Source organism: Pyricularia oryzae, chromosome 2 (genome assembly GCF_000002495.2).
Source record: "Pyricularia oryzae 70-15 chromosome 2, whole genome shotgun sequence".
Lineage (NCBI taxonomy): Eukaryota > Fungi > Ascomycota > Sordariomycetes > Magnaporthales > Pyriculariaceae > Pyricularia > Pyricularia oryzae.
In genome coordinates, this window is record NC_017850.1 from 2716905 (window position 1) to 2733575 (window position 16671).

Consider the following 16671-nt stretch of genomic DNA (forward strand, 5'->3'; position numbering starts at 1 on the left):
ATCTTTTGATTCACGATTGGTATCTTGGTATGATGTCTTTCTGATCCAAATTACTTTTGGTGATTCGACTGTATTGTCAGTTGAATGTATTGTATCATGGAACGGGTGTACCCAATTTACCTAACCGCATACCCTAGTGTCACGGATGGTTTTGACTGGCTGCCACACGCGACACAAAGGGGGTTCCACCCACGGAACCGCCAGTCCCATGCGAATCGATGGGGTGTCGTTCTTTTGCCATGCCCACCCTGACAAAAGAAGAAAGTCAAGGACAGGGGTAATAGAAGGGGGAAAACGATCTTCATGGTGCGCCAAAAAGCCAAAACCCAAGCAGAGAAGCCGACTTGTATGCCCTTTTTTTTTGCTATAGCATACTTAGTCCGGGGTCTTCCTGGGCCCATCATTCGGGTGGCGGCTCGAAAGCCGGCGCCAAAAGAAAAGGAAATTCAATGGGGGTATTGGACAAAGCAGGGCAGATAATACAAAGAGGTAAAGTCGCGTCGTCTCATGATGGGGGCGACCATCTTGGCCGGCCAGCTTCACGTCTCTGCGAAGACGACACGATATCCAGTGGCTTCCTCTGTCTAGCATCCATAGGCACAGGGATATATTATCAACCTGTTTCTTCTTCTGCTTCTCTACCGTAACATCCACCCGGAGTCGAGTCACCAGATCCGTCGTCGTCATCTCTCAAATCCACTCGAACGGCCTGATACGGACGAACCTACTCATGTTCAAAAACCCAACTGGACTCTTCCCATCTTTATGACCTCTGACACTCGTCCATCCCATCTTCAGCAGCCAACACTGAGTCAAGCCAGGTCGGGTTGACAGCAATCGTTGTTTCGTTTTGTTTAGCCAAACTCGTTTGGGAGATCTAAATAAAGGTTGTGTTCTGGAAGCTCAGTTTGCCTTGTCCGTCCCATCGCATCCCCGTTCGGGCATCGGATCTCAAGTATCACCTCAATTTTATTTTGTGCCTGGACTGAAGCGAGCCTCGACGGGATCGACAAAGAAAGACTTTCGAGTTCTGCAGGCAACAAAACTCGTCAGACCTGCGGGCCATCGCCATCTACTTACTACAACGACTGTTCGGAAGGGAGGGGGAAAGCTAAATGTGGGCTTGGCAGACCCAGATTCGACTTATAGCTCTACACAGTCAGCAAGTAATTTGGTCAGGGTTCGGAGTTTTGGGAGACTTTCGTCTTATTCCATCTTTGCTGCGCCTTCCCTTTTGGGACAACACGGTCGATCCCTCAAAATCGACACCGTCAGCAGCTTATTGCTTTCTGGTCACCTCTGCCTCACCTCCAGGGACTGGCACCACCCAAATTTTGCGCAACCCAGACGCAACAAAGCACCGGCAGTCCAAAGGCGTGAACAAAGCCGGGCGAACCCCACCAACAACCGGCTCCGCTTTGTGCTTGCCTTTGCATTTCTTTCTAGGCACGACGAATCCTTTATCCCCGGACACCACAATGTCTTTGTGAGCCACAATCGGGATGACTAGTTACTCAAAGCCGCCTTTCATATCCCTCTCCTTTTACACTCAGCAGGCCTGAACACTCCACGTTGAGCGTGATCCCTCCCACTTGGGTTGATACAAAATACAGTCCCTACCCCCCCCCCCCCCCCCTGTTTTCCTCATCGAGGGTCCTCTCCTTTTCCCTTCCATTCTATTCTGCCATTCACAAACATATACCATTGTTCTATCTCGCCTATTTTCTCACCAACGTTCGAAAACACAGCAACAAACATCTTGACCAACGAATCGCTGAGCGAAACAAGACCAGTGATATCTCTCCACAGATTCAACCAACAGTTCAACTCGGATCATCTTTGATACATCTGGTTTCCCGAGACAACAGACAAAGGCTTCTCGCCTTTCCGCTACCGGATCTATCAATCCAAAAATTCCTACTTACCCAACATCTCCACTCACATCGTTGTCACCAATCATGAAGTTCGCGATATCAGCATCGGGCGCCCTTTCCGCCCTACTTCTACTGGCTGGGGAGGCCACTGCCCACTCTTGGCCAGAGGCCATTCAACGAATCGGCAAAAATGGCGAGTTCTTGGAGCCAAAAGGCTACACACGAAACTTTCGACCTCGAGGAGGCGCTGTAGATGACAACTTCTCCAAGAACCTCGGCGGTCCCAACGACCCAATCAAGGGACCTTTGTGCAACCCAGTTCTTGGAAAGATGGCCGATGGCTACAAGAATGCCCAGTTCCCCAAGCTCAAGGCCGCCCCAGGCGAGACCATTGCTATTCGCTACTTGGAGAACGGCCACGTGACTGGGCCAGACCTTATGAAGCCCAAGAATCGAGGCACAGTCTACATCTACGCGACGACAGAGCCCAGGGACGGTCAGGCCATTCAGGATGTCCACCAGAAGTGGACGGCCGACGGCCAGGGTGGTGACAAGAAGGGTCGCCTTTTGGCTAAGCGCAACTACGACGATGAACGCTGCTTTGAGGGTAAGAACAACAAACCAGAGAGCAACAGGAGACAGGCGCTGCCAGGGTTCACCCAGCCCGGCAAGGACTCGGACATTCACAACTGGTGTCAGAACGACATCAAGCTGCCTGCGGATATCACAAAGGGCGACTTGACTATCTACTGGGTCTGGGACTTTAGTATCACGGACAAGGAAAACACTGCACTGACCAGCGATAACCTCAACGGTGCCAAGGTCGTGTCCAAGGAGTTTTACAGCTCTTGCATGGAGATTACACTCGACGATAAGATCAAGTCGAATGAGCCTTTCAAGTTTGACGACAAGCAGAACCTCAAGAACGCTGCCGACCCCAAACAGCTGACGATGGGCCTGCCCGACGGTGCTCCCAAGGGAGGAGCCGCTCCACCTAAGCCCAAGGAGGACGACAAGAAGGATGACAAGCCAAAAGACCCTCCCAAGGATAACAAGCCTAAGGATCCTCCCCCTCCCCCCAAGGATGACAAGCCCAAGGAATCTCCCAAAGACGCTCCCCCCAAGACGAACCCGCCCGCTGCCGCTCCGACCAACCCACCGGGCGCAGTGCCTACGACTTTTGAGAAGCAGGTCAAGACTGTGACTGTCACCCAGGGCGCGACCACCGTCACCGTCACGGCTGCCAATGGCGCCGCACCCACTCCTCCCCCGGCAGCTCCCGCAACTCCTAACAAGGATGCTCCCAAAGAAGCTCCCAAAGAAGCTCCCAAAGAAACTCCCAAGGACGCTCCCAAGGATGCTCCCAAGGATGCTCCTAAGGACGCCCCGGCAGCTCCCGCAACCCCTAACACCGATGCCCCCAAAGACGCTCCCAAGGAGAACAACAAGCCTGTAACTACCCGTCCCTCTGAAATTGAGCCCATACCTATGATGCTCATTCGTCGTGGTCAGGGTTGGTTTGGTTCTTTTCACAGCTGATTGGTGATCACCGGTCCCCTTCATTCTTTTCTTCAGTTTTTTGCTTCTCACTCTTCTTCATGAAATGATACCCATTCCATTCTTTTTTTACATATTTTCAGGCATTCACATTGGCCATGAATCATTTGAAAAACGTTCTTTTTTTGTTACAGGTGTTTTGCTCTTTTAAACGTTTGTCGCTCTCTAAACAGTGAGAGCAGCCTCTTCGAAAGAGGGATTCGTGCGTGGCATCTTGTTTTTTTTTTTCGTTTCATGGATAAAGGTAGTTCGGTATGTGGCGTTCAAGGCTTTTGGGGGAGCACAGTCATGGTTCTTCTTGAGATACCCTCCTTTCCTTAACGGTCTTTGTCTTTTTTTTCGCTGCCTTGTTTATTCTGCTATTTCTTTGTTTTATATTTCATATAAACCAGTTTCTGTCTTTTTTTTCTGCGTAAACTTCTGAAGTTCACATGCATGGCATACTTTTACATATGGTTCTTCTTCTTCTCTCGGGGCATATAGGACGGCAGAAGGGCGTTGTTTTACACGCGCTTTCTCTTCTTTTCTCGTCTTTTCATGTTATTTTCCTTGCGAACATCAAGCATGGCATAGCTGCATTCATCTCGAAGGAACTAAAGGGGGGGATAACCAGCATATCGGAATCCTGCATAACCGATGTTCCCAACTTGAGGCATGAACATCGATGGGGCGTTGGTATTTTGGCTTTTTTTGTTCTTCTTGTTCTTTTGGACGGACTTTTACGGACACGGTTCCGTTTTTTTCTTTGTCCGTCCACTTTGGTTGACTTTTTGTTGCTATCTTGCTTTTTTTCCGAGGTTCTGGAAATCGAAGAGATAGGCTTGTTTAGCTCGCAGATCAGCTGGGATTTTTATTTTCTGATCAGTCAAGTTCAATCGAGGATTTGTTATGTTGTTCAACGTTGATTGAAATTGCCCAACGCCTTGAAAGTGATTTTCATAAAATGTGATTGTGATTAAACGTTTGCAGACTGCTTGACCTGAGTGTGCTGCAGCCTGTGTAAGAAGCTTCGTCCGTCGTCCGGCTAAATCGTTCGTTCCATCTGTCAAACGAAATGGTCTTTGATTGATGGAAATCAGTCAAGGTTGTACAGTACCGAAACTCTGGGCGCCTGTCCCACTGTACCTTGCTGTTGTTAGTTGCCTACCAAGCTACCCAAGGTAGGTACCTAGTTCAGAACTTCTACAGCCTATTTGGGGCTTCTGTCATTTGTTCGCATTGGGGAGATTGCGTTTCCCCGCAAGTGATTCGCACCGGATTTCCGCTTTCGTTTGCTTACTTTACTTTTTTTTCTTGCCTGTTGCTGCGCCCCTCTTGTCGTCACCACAGTGACCAACCCACCAACTTCGGTAGGTAATACATTGTATTCCTTTCTTCATTTATCCGCATCCCTGACAGCTTTCCGTTGCGCCCTTGTCGCTTTACTTCCATTCATTCGTCATCGTTTTTCTTGCTCATTTTCCTCTTCAAAAAAAAAATAAAAAGTTAAAAAAATTCCGATTTTCTGCAAAGGCGTCTACACTATCGTATTCGTTGCTTAAACCTCCTGTGAAAAGCACAGGGGCGGGCCAACAGCCATACCCAAAATAAGGGCCCGCCACACGTTGGCAGATTGCATTTTTGGTCGTTGGTCGGCTAGAACAAAGATATACGGAGTCAACTGTGGAGAGGGCTGTGTGGCTGCCTGTTCAAGGATTTGGCTGTCCGTCTTCCAACACGGGAGCCCTATCCTACTCAGATAAAAACTGAGAGGAATTGTTAGAACTCACCTTTGGTTATACCTGGTCCGCTACTACTCATCACGTTCATCTGTCCAAGCCGCCATCATGTGCTTCGGCAGCAAATCTCAGCGTGACTCGTCCGCCGTCGGACCCAAACCTGCGGCCTCTGTACCTCAGCAGAACTCGGCATCGGTCCCGCCGGCATCGAAGACTTCCTATCCGGCGCCACAACAGCAGCAGCAGCAACCACAACAGCAGCCTGAGGAGTATGCGCCGCCGCCGGGACCGCCTCCTGGATCGTCGCAGTCTCCTCGATCTGCGCCGCCCGTGGTCGATGATGACTTTGCACCACCTCCAGGACCGCCTCCTTCGCATACCCCCCAGCCCCCAGCAGCGACAAGTGACGATTTTGCACCACCTCCAGGACCGCCTCCTTCGCATACCCCCCAGCCCCCAGCAGCGACAAGTGACGACTATGCACCGCCACCAGGGCCTCCTCCCGGAGCAGCAGCAGGAAACACCACGTCAACAACAGAATACGCACTACCCCTAGGCCCTCCCCCGGACTACAGCAATCCGGCCGCCCCAGCCCAGCAGCAGCAGCAGCAGCAGCAACAACAACCCCAGCACGACTGGCAAGCCGCCGTCCCGGACACATCCCTCTTCCCGCCCCCGCCGGACATATTTTCGCACCACGAGTTCTCTCCGGCCAACAACGCATCCGAGTTCGAGATGGAGGCTGGCGAGGCCTGGTGCGCGGCGCACCCCTTGTCACCGCCGCTGGCGCTGGACCCTCCGTCGGCCGCCGCCCATGAGGCCCACAACCCGCGCCTTATGCAGCCGGCCAACTTCCGCGGCTTGCTCCGCTGGCTCGGCCAAGGCCACTGGGAACTGCGCACCGCCGACCGTCGCTGCACCGACGCCACTGTGCTCGCCTACCCGCCGCTGTACTGCGCGGGCCGCCAGCAGCAGCCGCCGCAACCCAGCGCCGCCCCCAGAAAGCCGACTGTCGTCTACTACGAGGTCCAGATCCGCAGCGACAGCCGCGCCGACGAGACCTCTCTGGCCGTCGGCTTCGCCGCGCTGCCTTACCCGCCATTCCGCCTCCCGGGCTGGCACCGCGCCAGCTTGGCCGTGCACGGCGACGATGGCCATCGCTACACCAACGACCTGGCCGGCGGCTGCAGCTTCACGAGGCCGTTCCGGCGTGGCGAGAGGATCGGGCTGGGCATGAAGTTCGCCGGCGGGCCCGGCGGCAGGGTCGTCATCTTCTTCACCAGGGGCGGTAAGATCGACGGGAGCTGGGACCTGCACGAGGAGACTGACGCCACAGAAGTCGGCGGCGTACAGGGGCTCGAGGGCTGGCACGACATCAGCGCCGCCATTGGTACGTTTGACTTTGTGAGCCTTGAGGTGTTTTTCGAGCCGACCAAGTGGCTATACAAGGGGGGTGGTCAAGACGTCATGTAAGACGTGTTGGTCTATCTGTTTGGTCTGCTTCTGTAACGTAATTTGTCACGCATGTGTTCTGGAGGGAAGAAAACAGGACTCTTTGAACGCTCTAATTGCTCAAATATTTTGTTCCAATCCGTCATGAAAATACCAAAGACCACAGGCCTTCTGTTATATTTTATACATTACTTCAAGAAAAGGCTGCGTGTGATATTCCTCGCCACCCAGAAAACATACGCGCTGCATTACAAAATCTTAACCAAGCTCGTATCCGCACCCATCACTCTCAAAAACACGGACAAGGGGCCGACAGGCAGGAATACCCTATATCGGCAGACAAAGCAAGCTATGCCCTTGCTTTCAATCTAAACTGTCACATCCAACCTTGTGACTTCTTCAAGCTCCAACTTGGTCCATGAGATAGTTATAGACCGATTCCAGCCAAATACGGCACTTCACTAAGCCTTCTTGAGCCGAGTGGACCGCCGAGTGGGCTCCTCAGGAGCCACGCTCCCGTTTTTCCTCTTCTTTTCTCCCTTGCCTGGTAGCGCCGACGGCTTACCCCCGGCTGCTACTCGCTTGGAATTCACAACCGGGGGCGCCTCCTCCATGGGTACGTCGTTCTCATCCTGTATCTCATCAGCACTGCAACCATCAACATTCCCAAAAGGAGTGAGCAGCCCGGTCACAGCTGCCGGCCTGATATTTCCGCCTGACAGCTCCCTCAGCGCCGTAAATTCGGCCCGAGGCGAAGTCCAGCCGCCGTTGGGCGTGATCCTCGTGAAGGCAGTCGTGCGCCCGATGGTCTTTGAATCCTTGGATCTACTTACAATCCTGTTGGCATCAACAGTCTCGCCTGTCGAGAGGTCGGCCTTACCGCTTGAGACCACGTCTTTGTCCATCTCAAGTTTGGCGATGGTATCCGAAGGGGTGCGCTTGCTGCGGGGCGGCGTCGGACTCGTTATTGCCAACGATACGGGGGGCGAGGGCATGGCGCGGGCGGCGGCGTACTGCTTGTGCATGAGCACAAAGGCTACCTGCTCAACATCAACGGCACGCACGCCTAGCCTCGCGGCCAGCAGGCGGGCGGCGCGGTCAAGATTCTGATACTCGCGCATGTTGTACTTGATCTTGGATGCGGACGGATTGGTGTAATCGCAACACAGCCACAGGTAGGCCTCGTCACTGAAAAAGATGACCTTGTTGGGGTCGAAGACGGACAGCATCAGCGAGGCCGTGGCAGGTCCCATGCCCTTGACATGCTTAACAATTTCGGCCATGCCGGCTGAGGCATCCTTGGTCTCGTGGTATATGGCGAGACCGGCGCTGATACAAGACTCAACCGAAGCAGGGTCGTTGGAATCAATGTACTTCTGGATCATGGGCCGGAACTTGCCATGCCGTAGTTTCCATTCGACTAGCTGTTGAACATCATCATAGCTGAGGCTTGATTGCCCATCTTGCTGTTTCAGGATCGCTTTGTAACGCCACTTGTCCAGCTCCGCCAGAGTTTTTTGGGCGGTTTTGAATCTTGTGATGGCTGTAGAGATTGGTTAACGGCTTGATATATAGATTTAGTCGACAAGAAATAAGGCACCGAAAAGAAATTGCCGAAAAGAACAAATGACAAGGATAAGAAGAAGTATACGAACTGGCTTTGGTTTCGGAGATGACTTGGATGAGGGCTGTGTATTCCCGGCGAGCCTTCTCAAATTCTGCTTTTGTAATCTCGTCCGGCGAGACAATAGCATTTCCGTACCCAACCATGGTTGCTAGCAACCCGACTATATTTTAAGTCGTGATGGTAGAGGTACCTCGCTTGACGAACCTCGGCGGGAGTTCTTAGCGAAGCTTCTGTCAGATGCCTCAGCCCTTTTGGATTCTGGGTAAGAAACTGCGTAAAAGACGCAATATGGTTTTTTTTGTCTTCTCTTTGTTGTTTTCTTCTTTTGGTTTTTCGGTATTGCTTTTTAGGTTGCTTGATGCGATCAAGGCGAAGTTGGTCGAAGCTCAACTGGATCGAGCTTGAAACTAGGTAGGTAACCAACTAGGTAGGCAAGTCGAGGTGCGTGTCAAAGCCCCTGCTGCTCACGGTTCCAATAAAAAATCAGGGTTGACGCTTTTTGATTTACCAGTAGATCAGGTTGAGAATCCTAGAGATGAAAGACTTTTTTTCTTTACAGTTGCACTGAAGCTTCGTGCCTATAATCATGCACATACATGTAGCAGTGTAAGTTTTATTAGTACCTTCACCTCACCTTTGCCTGGGATCGAGTGCGTAAATACGTGCTCAACATTGAGTTCAAAATAAAGAAAGAGCGATGACGACACAGCAAGTCTAGTGACACGCGCCTCTCTCTCTGTGCTGTCGATTAGCTTCAACGGTCGCGCTTGCTTATGAGACGGTGCACAGACCAGATCAGACCAGGAACCAGGGGACTGAAATGACGCCTAAGGTATGAACGTGGACAGCGAGCAACGACTTCCTTTTTTTTTTTTTTTTTTTTTTTTCCTTCCATAAAAATCATCGGCATATCTTTCATCCCAATGATACAACCAGCATATTATTGCGCTACATAAACCGTCAGATATTTGGCCTCGGACAAAACACCCAGACAGCCAGACTAAATACGAGCACCTGACGACAGCTTGCATGTATGTCCCTTAATATCACGTGCATCTGCACCAGTTGGATCAATACTGTAATACTGTACGACCAAGACCAGTAAACGACCCTCTTGGCCCATGGGGCCAGGGGTCCAGATCGCGACAACCCCCCACTGCTCCCGGTGTCGACCCACTAAAAAAATGGACGATCTTCGTTGCTGGCAGAGTAAGCGGTCGCGACTCTTGACTTCTTTTTTTCTCCTTTCTATGTGACGATCCTCGGCGTACCTCGCAAAGCACAGACAGCCAGCACTCCCGACCAGCAAGACTATAAACATATTAGACTCAAGTAGACAGAGTAGTTCAAAATGGGCAACGTAAGCGAGTCCCCATCAGGGCTGTTGGCGATCAGCCAACGCCCTACTGCCCCGCCCTAGCCGCCATTATTCCAAGCGAACTTGACATTGAGATTGGAAGCTGACGGGTGAATAACCACTGCGAACAGGGCAACCGAGCACAGCAGAAGCGCGAGCGCAACGCCAAGGACGCAAAGAGCGCGCCGAAGTCGCAGCTCAAAGTCGTATGTGGCGCCGCTTTTTGACTTGCCCAGCCGCATAGGGCCATCGCCGAAACCGAACTGACACAATGAACCAACCTTTTCTTTAGAACGAGAATGCCAAAAACATTCAGTGCGAGATTTGCAAGTCGACCTTCTTGATGACCACGCGAGAGCCCCAGTACGTTGCAAACCCTTCGCTGCTCGCGCCCCTGCCCTCTGGGCCTGGTCAGGACTTCGCTGACAATTCCATTTGCGACTTTGTAGATTGCTCCAACACGCCGAGAACAAGCACAGCAAGACGATTGCCGACTGCTTCCCGACATACGGCAAATAGGTACACTTCTATGCTGGACACATTAATTGGTCACTAGGGAGGGGCCAACGGTGTTGGGAGCAGGGAGTTACTCAGGAGCATTTGTGGCTTTTGGCTTTTGCAGCGATCGTCTATTCCTAGTACAATGGAATCGAGTTTTCGGCTGGCTCCAGTCTGGTATTCAGTTTCTCTATAGAGCAAACTTCTGAAGAATGATCTTTCGGGGCGCCGAGCGCAGGCGACTTGATATGCACTGGGGGCTGTTTGCACTCTTTGTCAGGATCACTTCTGAGGATTTTATGGCTGTTTGCTTGGCTGGATCGATATGAGGAACAAGATTGACATGAATTCACGACTTGAAAAATCTCTGTCTGTGTTTATGACTTACTCTTGCAGCCTATTTGCATGCTGTCCCTCTACTTGCCGCATTGGGAACTTCCCTCCCTGTCCCTGTGCCAAGACATCAACCGAAAGTGCTCTCAGACAGCCTGCGCATCGCCCCTGAGCTTTTCCACTCCAGGTGCTGTGCTCGTCCCAGCACCTTGCCTCCCGGCGATCCTCTGCTCCTCCCTGATGCTCGCCAGAATATCGGGGTACCACCGCTCACCCACGTCCGGGTGGCTCTTGACGCGGTTCCTGAGCGTCGCCTCGCCGAGCGTCTTCGCGACCCCTCCCGTGCGAAACGTAAACTCCACGTCGTCCAGCCGCTGGCCGCTGCCCTCCAGCAGCACCCTTCTGCGCTGCTCCCGCACCTCTTCTGGCACGGCGCGTCCCAGCCCAGCCGTCTCGAGCTCCTCGAACTCGGTGTCGAGCCTGACGCCCTGGAAGAAGGGGATGGAGAAGCGGGCGCCCTCTCCGGCGGCGGGCGACAGCACGCGGTGCGTCGTGCTCGCGCATACGCCGCCCGTCAGCGCCTCGAGCCCTTGCCCAATGGCCACGACCAGCGTCCCGTCCACGGGAGGGCAGTCGACCCAGTCGCCGCGCAGGTTCTGCACCTGCAGCCCGCGGTGCCCGCTGGCCTGGAGCAGGTAACTTGTGTACATGCTGTCCTTGTGCGGGCCGACGCCCTGCCTGGCTGCCCCGTCCGCCCCGAGCTCCCCGACGTCGGGGTACTTGACGATCTTGAGCTTGTGCTGCTGGTCTTGGATGCTGCGCTCAAAATAGCGCTCAAACGCGGACGCGGGCAGGCCGATGGCCTCGGCCACCAGCGCCGTGAAGCGCATGGAGACGGCGCCCATGGCCGTCATGTACGCGGTGAAGGTGTCGCGGAACCCGGGCAGGGCCGCCTCGTCTGGCCACTGGTTCGGGCCGAGGAGGTTGTAATACCTCGGCGTGTCGGGCGCCGTCGGCACGACGTGCTCGGTAGACAAGTCGATCTGCTCGCGGTGATCTATCGCGCCGGCCGTCACCTCGGCCGAGAGCCGGCTATAACCCAGGAATGACGGCGCGTTCTTCATTTCGATTTTGAGTTTCTCGTCCAGCGGCAGCTCAAAGAAGGCCCGGCCGTGTGAGATGGCCGACGCGAAGAGCGAATCAGGGATTCCAACATTTTTGAGGTACAGGAAGCCGACTTCCATAAGAGCGGAGCGCAGGTCGGCGAGGAATGCTGGTTTGGTTGTCGGCGATGAGGCCAGTGAAAGGTCAAGCACAGGGATGGAAGTAAATGACATCTTGAAATATTGTATAATCGGCTCCTTGGTCTTCCGTGTATAAGTCTTATGCCTAAAAAGTGGAAAGACCTCGAATTAAATCACCCTGCAGCCCGGGACTTTGATGTTCTGGGCACGCGAAAAGTAATCGGTATGAAGGTCGGGAGCGCCACTTTTAACTGTATCTTTCAGATATTGTTGGAATAACCAGTGATGTCAAGTTACTTTATGACATTTAAATCGTGAATGAACACAGAGACAGACATTTGACAAGGGAACAAAAGAAAGAAATGGATGAGACGAATATGAACTAGAAATTCGAGTAATAACTCCAAACCTCGCTAAAGAGTCTTAATGAGGATGCAATGTACGTAAAGTGCTTTTATACCCCTTTGTCTTTGGCTTTACAACATGGCGTAATGTGGTTAGAAATCCCTTCCCCGCAGTCGCGCAATTCCAATGCAGCACAAGCACAGACGTGCCCACACAACGATACTACCGACATCGGAAGCCAAGCTAACCTATGTACCTACTTTACGTACCTTGGTTAGGTAAGCGATGGCTCTGGTAATCCATCCGAGATGAAAACAAATGAAAATAGACCTCGATAGACGGTCTCAAGCAGAACTAGGAACCGCTTTGGGTGAGATCAGCTCCGAGACTTGGTAGAAGAGATCCTCGATCGGCGGCAGCGCAAATGCAGGGGCGCCATCAAAGATCTGCGTCAGCTTCTCGGGCACCAATATTGCGTTGTACGTCTCCATATCTTCCATCTCGTCCGCGTCATTATCTTCGTCCATTGCGTCGCTGTTTCCGTTGAGTTGCAACAGCAGTTTGTTGCCATTGGATTCATCCTCATCGTCAACTTCCATTGCGTCTTGGTCGTCATGATCTGCCACTTTATCCAGTTGCAGGTCTGATAACGGCGCCGCGAGCGGGTTAATTGCCGTGGCTTGAATAACCGCGAGCACATGTGCGGCGGAATCAATTGCGACGAATCCAGCAGAGCCGGGAACAGGGAGCAACGAGATGACGAGGTTTGGTATGGCCTGCACAAGGACTGGTCGGTCGTCTTCAAGTGTGAAAACTGCGACCTCAGACACAACACCCTTCTTGTAACTGGGCTTTTCTGCCTTGTAGAATACGGGCACGGCGAGCGCAAATGTCTTTGACCTTTTGTCAACTGCCAATTGTGTCATCTGCAGCTTCAGGCTCGGGTGAGGGTCGTCAAATGTGACGTTGTACCGAATCGTATCCTCAACAACATCGTAGACAACGACGCTACCGGCTAATATGATCAGACACGATCCGAGTATTTGCAAGCTACGAACCTCGCCTTCAACGAGCTGGTTTACTCTGTTGCGTATCCGACCAGAAGATGCGTCAATGATATACAGCACCACCTCGTCAGGAAGACCATATGCAACGAATAATGTCGAGCCGTCGTCGGAGAAAGTCGAGGCACCTGATGGCTTAGCGTTCAGTGGCTCATCAGCGGAGTCAACCTCAATCTCTGTGATGCTGGTGTTGGAGGCCAAAGGAATTTCCTGGACACAAGACCAGCCCTCCACCGTCTCAGTTGCGGCGTGAACTCCCTGGCCCTTGGCCACTAGAGCATTCGCAGGCGTTTTGCTAGATTGCTGCGAAAATGGCCCCCACAACCTGACTTTGCCATCTGCGCCCACTGTGCTGAATAAAGATGCCCTAGGGCTGGCTGCCAAGCTCAAGATCGACTCAGGCCTTGTGGTGAAATGCGCCTCATCAATACGTGATATCAGCTCCATCTGACCAATGCCTTCCGCGCCGACCTTCCAGAACTTGAGGTGGATCTCCTTCCTCTCCTGGCTGAGTGACTCGGCTGCATGTTTGTCCTCGGCAATCGGTTCCAGATCGCGGACTGGTGGCTGCCATTCATCGACGGATGCGAGCCAGTCTCCTTGATGTGAGAAGGACATGTGCGAAATCCAAGGCTCGGTAACAGGGTAGCCTTTCGGCGTAAGGTTGTTTTCGGTGGGATTTGTACGAGCCAAAGGTTGCTTGGATAAGCTCTGGAAAGTGGAGAAATCAAAAACTTGTACTGAAGCAGCTGACGGGGTAGAATCGGTGCTCATAGCAGCCTGGCCGTTGCCGACGCTCAAGTAAAGCCGTGTGGGCTCCCTGGGGTTGATGGCAGCAGTGAGCGGTCTGGTAATCTGCTCAACTGGCTTCCAAACCCGTCGAACAGCCTTGTCTCTCTTCTTCTTGTCACTCAAGACTAAAGACTGGAGACCTGAGATGTACGTCGTGGGCGTCATTTCAGATGTGGAAAGAACCATGGCAGAATTGTCGTCAAGAGTAACGGCGTACGAAGAGCCCAGAGGTGAAACAATAATGTTGTTGACGCAGCCTGACAAATGGGGGAGATACTCTCTCCTTCCTGTATCAACCTGCCACAGAACCAAGGTATTCTCAGTTCCTCCAGAAACAAAGTACTCGCCTGGATATAGCCTGTTAGTACAATGAAGCAGCCCAATAGTAACAAGAGAACTTACCATCGTGAGACCACTTGACGCTGTGCACAGCCCGGGGATGCCAATGATATTGCCTGGGCTGGATCCGCTCGATAGAGCCAGACTTTTGGAGGGGAGAAAGAACGTCGTTATAAACGTATATCGAACCCCTCACGGTTCCAATCACAAAATCTAAAACCAGGCTAGCCTCGGCTACTCCAGAGTTTTGTTTCAACTTTGACTTCTTGGGTGTGGAAGTTGTCTTCCTCGAAGCCAATCTTACGTCAAGAGAACACACGTCATCAGGGGCGTCAAGGACGTAGGTCTCGCTTGACACGACAAGCGCATCGGTCGAGTCCTTGTCCAGTCTCAGCTTCGCAATCAGCAATCTGGCGTCCATAGCGCCGACAACAGTGCAACCATCAGCCGTGGCCCTTAGCATGTGAATGTCTCCAGGGCAGCTATTCAGCTCGTAACGATCAGCTCGTCCTGAGGCAGTGGCATACGCCACGAGCTGCGAGGTTCCCTTGGCAGAGTTCTCGGAGGTGAGGAGAAGCTCCTGGCCTTTGGTACCAGCAGGATTGATAGCTTGCATTGCCGACACCTTGAATCCAGATTTGGTGTGAACTGCTGCCTCGCCCGTCTCCCAGTTGACTTTCCAAATGACCTGCCAGTCGTCGGCTACCCACACCACCTGGGGCTCGGTCAACGAGGGAACAGCGGCCAAGACTCGTGGAGCGCTGCTGGACTTGAAATGAGATTTGCTGCGCTTCCGTAGCGGCTTTGCGATCGGTATCCTGCGGACGAGGAGTGAATCTTCGGTGGAGTAGACCTGGATCGAGGTTTCGTATGCGAGAATGATGTATCTGGGATGGTTTTTTGGTTAGCTTTTTGTCTCGCATAGTCGAGCGCTTGGAATGACTGACTTCTCATCCTGACTGAAAATAGGCTCTATATCAGCCAGACGACCGCCCATAGGTTCCGAAATCTTCCATCCTGCGGCCAGAGCTGTCGCAGGTACGAGAGCCTGCTCCTCCGCATCGCTCTCTTCCTCAATCTCTGTCTTCACCAGGGCCACGCCAGTGTCATCTATCTCGGTTTTGGCTGAAAGCGCAGCCTCGGCATCGCTTGCGCGGAGCTTGGACTTTGATCGGTGTCGCTTTGAAGTCTTCTTCTCGACCTGCTCCGCCTTGTCTCGCTTCCGCTTGCCCTTGGCCATGGCCGGCGAAGGCACGTCTTCTGCTGCAGACGAGTCCATAACTAAGTCTGTAGCAAAGTAGCCTTTCACTGTGCTCGCTTGAAAAACGACTGGTGCGTGGTTTCAAAGTGGATAAAGAGCTCGTGTAAATATTCTTCACCGCGGGCAGCTTAACTGGCTATGCTTCACCCAGCTTTCCAATTCTCACGCTTCGGACCCTCCAATTCAAAGAAATTTTGAGCTGCAACCCGCCGATAAGCTCTGCGATAAGGCGCATGCTGGTGTGGGGTTAAAATCTGACCAATCAATCCCCACAAGACCCGTACAAAAATTTGTAGCGACGCCTTTTTCTGCCGATTCCGCATTCTGACGCGACAGGCCTCCCGACGTGTCCCGCCATTTACAAGCTCGTTGCGACAAAGGAAATCGTCAAAGCATCGCCAAACCCGCCTACCAATTTGCGTACCTGTCTTGAGCTACCGTTAGAGCCAAGACTCCTTCACAACAGTCAAAATGATTATTCCCATCCGATGCTTCTCCTGTGGCAAGGTAGAGAGCCCTTGATCGACCGCCCTCCCTTTTGCGAGAAACCACGGCTAACCTCGAAATCTTGTGATACTGCATAGGTCACTGGCGATCTCTGGGAGCGTTTCCTCAACCTTATCGACAGTGGGATGTCTGACGGGTATGTGTGGTACTGGGAGGGGACCTGCGATGCCATCCAAAGGTGACATTCAGGGGCTGACTAAACCTGTGCTCGACACTACAGAGATGCTATGGATGCCCTTGGCTGCAAGAGGTATTGCTGCCGCCGTATGATCATGACACACGTTGATCTGATTGAAAAGCTGCTCAAGTACGTCATCATGGCCCTCGCGGGACTCACTTGGGATGCAAGTTTTCTGACCTGGGATACTCGGCACCTGCAGATATTCGACCGAAGGCCGACACGACAAGAAGATGAACCTATCGCATTCATCATGAGTGACTGTTCAGCAACCTTGAAAGTTGTTACGAAATGCATGGTTGTTGCTGGTGGCGGGCGGGTTTACTAGGTCGGGTTCCGCAGGTCCTTCACAGCAGACCGGGCGAATTCTAATGGCCGCATACTATACAATATTGGCATGGCGTTCTGGGGTAATTGTTCTACATGTTTTTGCACACCACTTTCGAGCCTAATGACCCGAATATCGGGCGCTTATGGTCCTAGGCATAGGGAGAACCAAACGCCTCAGGTGTCCGCGCAAAGGAT

At 52.6% G+C, this 16671-nt stretch overlaps 7 protein-coding genes across 7 annotated transcripts; 4 read left to right on the forward strand and 3 right to left on the reverse strand.

Annotated features, from left to right (window-relative positions):
- Positions 1–2204: 2204 nt before the first annotated feature.
- On the forward strand, positions 2205–3607 carry MGG_01219 (uncharacterized protein; the record flags this gene model as incomplete). Its single annotated transcript, XM_003714070.1, has 2 exons — positions 2205–3326; positions 3566–3607. 2 exons carry the CDS (start codon positions 2205–2207, stop codon positions 3605–3607), a joined length of 1164 nt encoding a protein of 387 aa, XP_003714118.1.
- A 1160-nt stretch (positions 3608–4767) lies between these two features.
- On the forward strand, positions 4768–7254 carry MGG_01220 (uncharacterized protein). The gene has a single exon (XM_003714071.1). The coding sequence runs from the start codon at positions 5258–5260 to the stop codon at positions 6620–6622; it is 1365 nt and encodes a 454-aa protein (XP_003714119.1). The 5' UTR covers positions 4768–5257; the 3' UTR covers positions 6623–7254.
- MGG_01221 (uncharacterized protein) lies at positions 6673–9249 on the reverse strand. The gene is made up of 3 exons (XM_003714072.1): positions 8257–9249; positions 7435–8144; positions 6673–7233 (listed from the first exon to the last, which is right to left on the reverse strand). Exons 1-3 carry the CDS (start codon positions 8369–8371, stop codon positions 7063–7065), a joined length of 996 nt encoding a protein of 331 aa, XP_003714120.1. The 5' UTR covers positions 8372–9249; the 3' UTR covers positions 6673–7062.
- A 236-nt stretch (positions 9250–9485) lies between these two features.
- On the forward strand, positions 9486–10543 carry MGG_01222 (uncharacterized protein). The gene is made up of 4 exons (XM_003714073.1): positions 9486–9588; positions 9717–9791; positions 9878–9948; positions 10035–10543. The coding sequence occupies exons 1-4, from the start codon at positions 9580–9582 to the stop codon at positions 10102–10104; spliced, it is 225 nt and encodes a 74-aa protein (XP_003714121.1). The 5' UTR covers positions 9486–9579; the 3' UTR covers positions 10105–10543.
- Positions 10544–10562: 19 nt separating this feature from the next.
- MGG_01223 (naringenin 3-dioxygenase) lies at positions 10563–11753 on the reverse strand (the record flags this gene model as incomplete). The annotated part of the gene is made up of 1 exon (XM_003714074.1): positions 10563–11753. The coding sequence occupies one exon, from the start codon at positions 11751–11753 to the stop codon at positions 10563–10565; it is 1191 nt and encodes a 396-aa protein (XP_003714122.1).
- A 596-nt stretch (positions 11754–12349) lies between these two features.
- On the reverse strand, positions 12350–15440 carry MGG_01224 (WD repeat-containing protein; the record flags this gene model as incomplete). The annotated part of the gene is made up of 3 exons (XM_003714075.1): positions 12350–14208; positions 14264–15087; positions 15148–15440. The coding sequence occupies 3 exons, from the start codon at positions 15438–15440 to the stop codon at positions 12350–12352; spliced, it is 2976 nt and encodes a 991-aa protein (XP_003714123.1).
- A 492-nt stretch (positions 15441–15932) lies between these two features.
- On the forward strand, positions 15933–16403 carry MGG_15646 (DNA-directed RNA polymerase N/8 kDa subunit; the record flags this gene model as incomplete). Its single annotated transcript, XM_003714076.1, has 4 exons — positions 15933–15968; positions 16046–16104; positions 16189–16275; positions 16349–16403. The coding sequence occupies 4 exons, from the start codon at positions 15933–15935 to the stop codon at positions 16401–16403; spliced, it is 237 nt and encodes a 78-aa protein (XP_003714124.1).
- Between the last annotated feature and the right edge of the window lie 268 nt (positions 16404–16671).

Bases quoted from the DNA above. Each gene is read 5' to 3' on its own strand.
- MGG_01220 (XM_003714071.1), top strand. From the start codon at position 5,258: ATGTGCTTCGGCAGCAAATCTCAGCGTGACTCGTCCGCCGTCGGACCC.
- MGG_01221 (XM_003714072.1), bottom strand. From the start codon at position 8,371: ATGGTTGGGTACGGAAATGCTATTGTCTCGCCGGACGAGATTACAAAA. The intron at 8,145-8,256 runs GTTCGTATACTT...CAATCTCTACAG, and splicing joins CATCTCCGAAACCAAAGCCA to CCATCACAAGATTCAAAACC. The intron at 7,234-7,434 runs GTAAGTAGATCC...GATGAGATACAG, and splicing joins CTGTTGATGCCAACAGGATT to GATGAGAACGACGTACCCAT.
- MGG_01222 (XM_003714073.1), top strand. The intron at 9,792-9,877 runs GTATGTGGCGCC...CCTTTTCTTTAG, and splicing joins CGAAGTCGCAGCTCAAAGTC to AACGAGAATGCCAAAAACAT. The intron at 9,949-10,034 runs GTACGTTGCAAA...GCGACTTTGTAG, and splicing joins ATGACCACGCGAGAGCCCCA to ATTGCTCCAACACGCCGAGA.